Source organism: Ctenopharyngodon idella, chromosome 4, assembly GCF_019924925.1.
Source record: "Ctenopharyngodon idella isolate HZGC_01 chromosome 4, HZGC01, whole genome shotgun sequence".
In the NCBI taxonomy this organism is placed as follows: domain Eukaryota; kingdom Metazoa; phylum Chordata; class Actinopteri; order Cypriniformes; family Xenocyprididae; genus Ctenopharyngodon; species Ctenopharyngodon idella.
The window spans coordinates 545,741-555,068 of record NC_067223.1 but is presented as its reverse complement, the minus strand read 5'-3'; the positions used below and the strand labels follow the sequence as shown (position 1 = coordinate 555,068).

At 34.7% G+C, this 9,328-nt stretch overlaps 1 protein-coding gene across 1 annotated transcript in view; it reads right to left on the bottom strand.

Moving 5' to 3' along the window:
• Positions 1 to 1,668: 1,668 nt before the first annotated feature.
• Positions 1,669 to 9,328, bottom strand: part of muc5e (mucin 5e) — a 23,775-nt gene continuing 16,115 nt past the window's right edge. Inside the window, exons 22-33 of the mRNA XM_051890893.1 lie at positions 9,095 to 9,281; positions 8,713 to 8,935; positions 8,386 to 8,564; positions 7,220 to 7,289; positions 6,862 to 6,971; positions 6,008 to 6,039; positions 5,752 to 5,902; positions 5,568 to 5,605; positions 5,306 to 5,413; positions 5,145 to 5,184; positions 3,124 to 3,232; positions 1,669 to 2,386 (exon numbers count right to left, since the gene is read on the bottom strand). Of these exons, the coding sequence (XP_051746853.1) occupies positions 2,224 to 2,386; positions 3,124 to 3,232; positions 5,145 to 5,184; positions 5,306 to 5,413; positions 5,568 to 5,605; positions 5,752 to 5,902; positions 6,008 to 6,039; positions 6,862 to 6,971; positions 7,220 to 7,289; positions 8,386 to 8,564; positions 8,713 to 8,935; positions 9,095 to 9,281 (1,410 nt within the window). The 3' untranslated portion in view covers positions 1,669 to 2,223. The remainder of the gene's footprint in view (positions 2,387 to 3,123; positions 3,233 to 5,144; positions 5,185 to 5,305; positions 5,414 to 5,567; positions 5,606 to 5,751; positions 5,903 to 6,007; positions 6,040 to 6,861; positions 6,972 to 7,219; positions 7,290 to 8,385; positions 8,565 to 8,712; positions 8,936 to 9,094; positions 9,282 to 9,328) is intronic.

Here is a 9,328-nt window from a genome sequence, read left to right as displayed (position 1 = left end):
TTCATAAGAACTAGAAATAAACAAAGTAGTTAAAGGGTTCGTTCACACAAAAATGAGAATTATGACATTTATTACTCACCCTCATGTCGTTCCAAACCCGTAAGACCTTCGTTCATCTTCGGAACACAAATTAAGATATTTTTGATAAATTCTGATGGCTCAGTGAGGCCTCCATTGCCAGCAAGATCATTTCCTTTTTCAATGCCCAGAAAGGTACTAAAAACATATTCAAAACAGTTCATGTATGTACAGTGGTTCAACCTTAATATTAAAAAGCGAAATACTTTTCGTGCACCAAAAAAAAAAAAAATTAGTGACTTTATTCAACAATATCTAGTGATGGGCAATTTCAAAACACTGGTTCATGAAACTTCGAAGCTTTACGAATCTTTTGTTTTGAATCAGAGCGCGTATCAAACTGCCAAAGTCACGTGAACTATTGAAATTTCAAAACACTTATGAAGTAACAAAGCCTCGTTTACTGAAATCATGTGATTTTGGTGCTCTGAACCACTGATTCGAAACAAAAGATTTGTAAAGCTTCGAAGCTACATGAAGCAGTGTTTTGAAATTGCCCATCATTAGATATTGTTGAATAAAGACTTTTTTTTCCCCTTTTTTTTTTTTTTTTGGTGCATTTCCATCACCATCCCAAACACTCTGAGAGTTGTCATGACAGAAATTAGTTTATTTTATTTTATTTTTTTTATTTGTTTGCATGTTTAAAGGGTTAGTTCACCCAAAAATGATAATTATGTCATTTATCACTCACCCTCATGTCGTTCCAAACCCGTAAGACCTTCATTCATCTTCGGAACACAAATTAAGATATTTTTGATTAATTCCGATGGCTCAGTGAGGCCTGCATTTCCAGCTAGATCATTTCCCTTTTCAATGCCCAGAAAGGTTCTAAAAACATATTCAAAACATTGATATGTTTGCTCTTGGAGGAATAGATCTGCTACGCTGCTGCTGCTGCTGCTGGTTATTGCTGCTGCAGAGCAAGTAGGGGACTTGATGTTGCCAATACATACATGATATATTGCTTTGAGCAAGAAAGACATGCTGTAGCATACATGAATTACCTGTAGCAGATCTATACAGGTGGAGCTGGGGAAGGTGGAGGGTTTCTGAAAGAGCGCTGCAACTGCTACAAAAAATGCTGACCAAATTTAAAGGTTGAGCAGTGAGCTCATTGGCTATTGATACAACAGGAATCAATCAGCTGTGCCCTATAGAGAATGATGTGATTGCAAGTAGATTGAGTTAAGGAACTATCAGCCTGTGCCATCTAGAGTTTCATGACAGAACTTTGCATTAATTTTAACCTGGAAAATAACAGCAGTTTTAGCATACAAGATGCTCTTTGAAACATTGGATATTTTTTTTTCTTTTTTCTTTTATAGTCATAGCTGCTGCTATCATTAAATAAAAAGGGAGACATACCAAATACTAGAACATTCTGAAATTCAGGAATGTTTATCAATTCAACTTATATCACTTTTCATTCAAATTTCAAAATGCAGTATAGAAGCATTTTTTTTTTTTACTAGTGGACTCCGACTTTTGGATTCCACTGTATGTGTGTGTATATATATATATTTAAGATATCCTATATATTTTATTTTATAACAGGGTCATGTAAAAGCAAACACCCTTGAAATACCACACGTTTCATACTAATTTATTATCTAATTAATGATTATTATGAATTGTGAATCCAGAAAGTGGATTACAAAAGCCTCTGAGGCCTTGACACCTGATTTCAGGTTACAATCACAGGTTTGATTTAGTCATGAAATCACATTCAAAGTACAGATACATATAAGCATGACATTATTCATGTGACATGGACAGAGAACAGAATAGTTCAAATTAAAGTAATAACTAAAAAACTATGTGAAATATATATCATATAATTGCAGTAGGTTTATGGCAAAATGAGTGAATAAATAAAATTATTATTTAGACAAGAAAAAGAATTGATTTTGGCACAGACTGCCAGACAGATGTTTGACAATCAATGAGGTTGAAGTTGATTCCCTTGAGCATTTCAAACCATAACAAAAAGTACAAATGACAGAAATATGTTAGTTTGGCTTGAAACTAAATCATTCCATACATCAGAAGCTAATTATTAATTATGCATAAACAACACACACACCAAAGTTAATCACATTTAACATTAACTAAGATTTTCATACATTTGTATGTCAAGTAAACTTAACCTTCGGCCTTGCATTCACAGCGTGTGACATGTCTGTATGTGAAGTGGGTCAGAGTGCTTTTGCTGCAAGTCAGCGTGATTTCTCTCATCTCATAACCTCTCTCCTTACAGCACTGGTGACTCTGTTCAAGCTGCAGTGTCCCATTAGTATGAACCCACCTGCAAGACAACACAACAAATAAGAATCAACTCAGGTGCCACGCATATGTAACCCCTCCGGTCGCACCACTCCGAGCGGGATTCAAGGACACATACATATGTTACTTTGGCTTATGGCATGATGCAGTAACAGAGCTAAAGGTTTGTACAATCAGAGATAAAGCACCACATTTTGTCATTAAACTTTTGTACCAATAGGTTTTTTTTAATGGGGCACATAACTGGACTAAATCCCTCTGGGATCAAGAACCAAACTTCCTAGACACATTTGAAATGACTAAAATCCGATTACAAGATTGCAGTTCAGGTACTGTGTAAATATAACATATGAATAATACACATGCATAATACGTGAGAAGATACAGAGCTTGAAGAGGGCTGGTACACACAGGCACTTCTATATTTTAATCTGAAATCGGAACAGGATTTCAACATACATGTATGCATACAGTTAACTAAGCCATATAGGGGAACAATATGGGGATGTGACTTAATATAATTACACATACATTCATTCATTCAAAAAAAATGGTATTCTGCAAAATGTCAGATATTCTGAGAATACCCTCTAGTGGCCAAAGAGCTATTTGTCAAGGAAATAATTAATGTTTGACAGATGTGTGCTAATTGCTTTTAGTTGCGTATTATCTAATACTACAACAGACCTTCACATGAATGTCCAGCGAACAAAGTGTATTTTTAACAAAACAGGCTTTGAAATCAGATGTTATACTTGCCTGTTGTGTGTCTCACACTTGCCCTCACAAATGGGCAGCTCGACTTCCTGTGTGCAGTCAGCAATTGTGAGGTTCATCCTTGTCACTCTGGCAGCACATGTAGCATTACCTGTGATACACAGAGCAAAATAACTGTCAGCAAACATGACTAAGAAAAAAATGACTAAGTAGCATAAAATAATAATCATTTGATTGAATGCCCAAAAGCACAAAAAAGTCACAACAAATGGCAAACACTAAAAATCCTATTTATTTTCTCTATAAAGAAACACGTTTAATTATAAGGTAACCTTTCCTGACAGCTCCTAATATGATAATTATATATTTTATTAGGCAGCGGCTATTTGCACTAAATGCAAATAGTAATAGATGCTATTTACACTAAGTGCAAATAGCGATAGATGCTATTTACACTGTGTAAATAGCAATTAGATGCTATTTACACTAAGTGAAAATAGCATATTTTCTTAGCGATAGATGCTATTTACACTAAGTGAAAACAGCAATATATCCTATTTACATTAAGTGACAATAGCAGCATTTTCTTAGCGATATGCTATTTACACTAAGTGAAAATAGCGATAGATTCTATTTTTTCTCACTTAGTGTAAATAGACACTCCGATTTTGGCAATGTCTCTTTTTTTTTTTCTTTTTTTTTTGTATTATGGTATACTAATTTTACCATAATTGATGACTATGCATTACCGTTCAAAAAGTTTGGGATCTGTCTTTTTTAAAAAAAAAAAAAAAAAAAAAGAAATTAATACTTTTTTCCCACAAGGTCACATAAAATTGATCAAAAGTTACAGTAAAGACATTTATAATGTTAAAAGTGTTTTCTATTTCAAATAAATGCTGTTCATTAAAAAATGCATCATGGTTTCCACAAAAATATTAAAGCTGCAGTCCATAAGTTTTTCCTCCTTGTCGCCATCTCTGTTTGAAACCTGCAATTGCAGTTATTTGCGGAATTATCATCTTTATGTGGGTTGTGCATCGGCACGGCTCCTTAGCGCGGATGAATCTAATGTTTGCTGTCAGTCACCACATCGGTGTGGATAATGTACTTCAGAATCACAGATTCTACGTCTTGGAAGTATGACCAAAATAAGAATTTTCACTGGAAAATATTATCCGAACAAGTAACATGTCTGCTACTTTTGTTCTGACCAAATGAGAAAAAAAGCATTACAATAAATCACGCTGCCAATAGTGATTAAATCTATCGATCGCTTAGCTCGGATCACGTCAAACCGTGCAAATTATTATTGTTATATTTTGTTCTCAAATTGTTAATATTAACAACATCAGCATTGCGTGACTTTTTGTATTTAGTGTGTATTAGCGTTACCTGTAGATTCGAATTTCTGTAGCCACTCCGCAGTCCGAAGTCTTTTGCTTTTACTACGAGTGAATCTCCAGCTGTCACTGATGATTGTTATTTGGACCTTTCCAGCGGAAACCCACCAGTACCACTCTTATTAGAAAACATTATTACAAGCTTACCGTTGTGAATCGGGCTAAGGTAAGGAGATAGTTTTGAACACTAGCTGGTTATGTACTTGCTCAAAAATTGATTTTGGATCATTTTTAACCAAAAAATGTTATGGACTGCAGCTTTAAGCAGCACAACTGTTTGCAACAATTAAATAAGAAATGTTTCTAAAGTAGCAAATCAGCATATTCAAATGATTTCTGAAGGATCATGTGACATTGAAGACTGGAATAATGGCTGCTTTGTCATCATTTTAAATTGTAATTTCATAATAGCCTATTTTACTGTATCTTTGATCAAATAAATGCAGGGTTGGTGAACACAAGACTTTATGTACAGTATACTTATATACAATACTGGAACACTGGAACCAAGTGTGGAAAGTGGTCACTGGAAAAATGGGCAGTCTTTATACTAACATATTGGTCTTGCTGCTAACATATGGAAGTGACATTAGGGAAGAACTAGACCCCACTGTGCTATGGTACAGTTCCATCAACAGTAAAACATTTGTGTAAACCTACATGAATAGCAGCAATGATGTTCATCCCACACTCGTAAATCCTGGACACACACAAAACATAATAATGCAGTGGCCTTATAGAAAATCCGACCAAAAAACATGCACATGAGCAACAAACTTGATCTTGTTTTGTAATACTGATGTGATTTTGGTCATTCTCACCTCGGCACAGGTTTGCTGTGGACACATGGTTTTCTCAACCTCAATTCCTGTCTCACTGCAGCTGAAAGACTCACACGGACGTGAGGAGTCTGTCCACCGATCACCCACCTTAATCCACCAGAGAGAGAAACAGTTACATACATTGTTCAGTGTATTTTGTGCTAAATTTAGTTACATCAAGGTCTTTTAAAAGGTACCTCTAAAACTATACTAAACAGACAAAACTCCCATTGTGAGTAAATATGTGAACTATTTCCTTTACCTTGTAAGTCCTTCCATTGTACTCGCAATTCTTCTCAACTGTAAAAGCAAAGAAAACATACTCTAAATATATTTTTGCAACAGTGGATCTCATTAAATAATCAATGAAAAAGAATATATATTTATTTCAAGCACCAGTGGCACTATATAAACTATGTGGTGCTGTTGAGAGATTGCACAATTACCGCAGATCTGATTGTCACAGCAGTCAGAAACCAGGACAGAGAAGGCACTGCAGACTGGAGTAGGTCCTGGAGGTTTGGGTATGCACTCTTCAGTCCTAGTCTGGTTATTACATGTGCATATGTGACAGTTTGATTCCCATACTGCCCCCACCTAACAGACAGACATACAGAAGATTACTGTTATGAGGTATTCACAATAAACATCTATTTATTCTTTAAAAGAAGTTTGTGGTTGCATTATTAAATGAACTCTTACCGGCATGGGCTCACCCAAAGGCCCTTTACACTCTGAAAAATAAATATGTGTGAAATTCATGTCTAAATTACCTAGAGAACATCAGCATAATGCATTGATTATTTAGGAAAAGTATTTTTGCAAAATCGGTTTTTGCTAACAAAAGAGGTTAGCTTAATTGTTAAATAGGTCATCAACTGTTTTTAGATTTTTATAGTTGTTAATTTTACCAAAATAATCATCTTGGGTTAGGAATGTCATGGCCACTTTAATATATCAGTAATATTTAGTTGGTCTTGGAATAATCATTTCTGAATAATAATATTAAAATTAAATAAAATAATTAAATAAATCCATCATAATTAATAAATACATTGCTGAACTATAATAATCACGTTTACAGTTTCAGTTATTAAAATTATCATTATTATTATTATTATTATTATTAATAAATAAAACAACAACATTAATAATAATAAAAATAATAACAATACTAATAATAATAGCCCAATGTTATATATGTTATAGCTTTAGATAAATCAGTTTTAACATACTAAAAAAAAAAAACTTAAAACATTCTTAAATCATGCATAATATATAATATTTTATATTTAGTTGATTTTGGAGCTATTATGAATTACATCAAATTAAATTAATTAATTAAATCAATTATTAATTGTGAACAATATGAACAATCATCATGTTCACAATATTCGTAATGAATAGATTTGTGGATATGAATTGTTTGTATTATTTACATAAATTCATTGATTAAAAATAATTATTTTAAAATATTATTTTAAATATTGGGCTTTAAAATAATAAGTCGTTTTGAAATATTTGGTTGAATTCTGTTGGTAAAGAAAGTCACTCACTAGTGCATTCAGACACACAGATTTGCTTGTGATCTTCTGCAAGCATTTGTTCATCAGGACAAAAGCAGCCTGATCTCAGACCAACCACAGATGTCGCAGGTACACGAACTCTAAGGAAACAATAGAGTGATGGCCGTGAGGCTATACATAGAAAATCACGAACATGCCATCTTAGTCCTTAACATTACGAGTAAAAAAAACACTTTAAGAAACTAATAGAAAAATCTAGACAAATAAAGTAAAAGGTGGAGCACTGGCATTTTTCCTTGAAACTCAATCTTTTAATTGAGAGGTGAAATATGAAGCAGGGCTTGCACTGTGGGAACGCTTGAATGATTTAAAGTAAACTCTTTCTCACCCTCCTCGGCAAACATCATTCGGAGACTCTCGACACTCATCGTACACCATTCCTTCAGGACATGTGATCTCTTAAACACAGTGGAACAGGCAAATGCATATTGTTATTTAGGGCTGTGTTACTTGTATTTCATGAATAAGATCCCTACTGTGTTGAAACTATTAAACCAAAGGTGTGCAGATTGTTTATTCTTTTATTTAGATTTTTAATTAATTTTTAAGCTAATGAATGTGACTACATGATAATGCAAAAAACAAACAAAATGTAACAAGAGCATTTCTAACGTGCTCAAAAGTATAGACTTTATCATCAAAGTACATATCTTTAGTGCAGAATATAAACAAATTTGAATGCAGCAAGGGGCCCTTTGTAAGGGCACCAACCCAGGTGACTGAGTTCAATACTTCAATACAACACAATCCCATGAGCAATGGTTTTCAACCTTTTTGACTCCAAAGCCCACCATTGTCCACAAAAATATTCAAACGTCTGACACTCCTAGGCCTGGTTTCACAGACAGGGCAAGTTGCTTTCAGTTAAAACAGCTCAAACATGCATTTTAGTCTGGGCCTAGGCTTAAGCCTTGTCTGCGCAACCGGGGGCTAGTTTGTGCAAATTAAATGTCAAAACTCCAATTCCAGTTTAAGAGTTCCCATTCTTTTAAATCTATTAATTTGCATAACTTTTCCAGTCATTTGTGATTTACTGAATCTAGAAAGTGTCTAGAAATCATGATGTTGTTTTTAGATTGTTTTGTCTTGCTTTAAATTATTTTTGAGTCTTCTTGGGTCCCTAGTGGGCCCTGGTACCCCTGGTTGAGAACCACTGCATAGCGGGACCCTCTTTTATCAGTGTCCGAGAAAACTTTTAAGTGGTAAATGCTTTTTGTATGGCTCAAATGAAGTACCTTCAAAGCTTAACCACAATTAAATGAAACATATTAAATGCGTTAAAAATATAACATAAAACCACCTACAGTATGAATTCCACAAATGCAATATTCGATGAAATGCAAAGAGGCAAAGAAATGCGGGTCTCTAAAGTTGTATGTACGTACAGGTTTAGGTTAGGTTTTAAGATGCTGACATGTTGATATTATATATATATATCAGTGTCCAAATGTACAATATAAGCATACTACTACTTTCTGTTCTCTGTTCTCTTACCACAGGAGCCACTGGTAAGGTATCTCCAGTCCACACAAATACCAATCCTCTTGCACTCTGATGCTGCGTACTCCAGAGAGGAACAGGCACCAACACTGCTATTGAATGAACAGTAATCAAACCGGCAGTTCTTCTCCACAGACGAAAGATTGATTCTTTCACTGCACTCCGCAAACACCCTGAGTAAAAGGCAAAGAAGTTAACACCACCAATTATATTCACAATTATATTCACAATGAAACAGGCCAAGCAAAACTTTCAAGTTGTTTATCCTTTTCTATGGAAAGAAATTAATTTTTACTTCCGAAAAACAACTGATATGCTTACTCATGGTGAAGAAGGTCACATATTGGAGGATTGCAGGGGGGTGTGGGAGAGAATTGGGGTGGAGGTGTAGATGTGGGAGGGACACAAGGAACATTGGTGGGTGCAGATCTGCAGTAGGGTTTCAGAGGGTCTTCTACGACCCAATCATATGCAGTCTTATCACAGCAGTTGTCATCTTCAACTACTCTGTTTCTTCGTATGCACGACTGACCACCACATACACCTGCAAAGTCAAATGGAGTAAGAGTGCCCAAGGTTATAACAGCCATTACTATTCATCTATTTTTAGTTCGATAGTCTGTGATATCTGTCATAAGAATCATATTGTATCTCACGTGTCAATTACTTTTAATTGAACGATCAAATGATTGTAATTACTTACCACACTGTCCTTGGGTGTTGTTTTGGAAGTGCTCTGTAGCCAGGTTGATTAAAAGATTGTTGAATTGCGAAAGAGCAACATAGGAACGGATAGGTTTGAAGTAGACGTAGACCTGGCTATCACTGCTTTCAAACTTGAAGACCTGATTTTCATATGGTGGCTTTATAATCTCCTGGTTCAAAGTAGACTAGAAAAAAAGAAAATCTGCTCAAGTAAGCTGTCATCTCCAGTCAT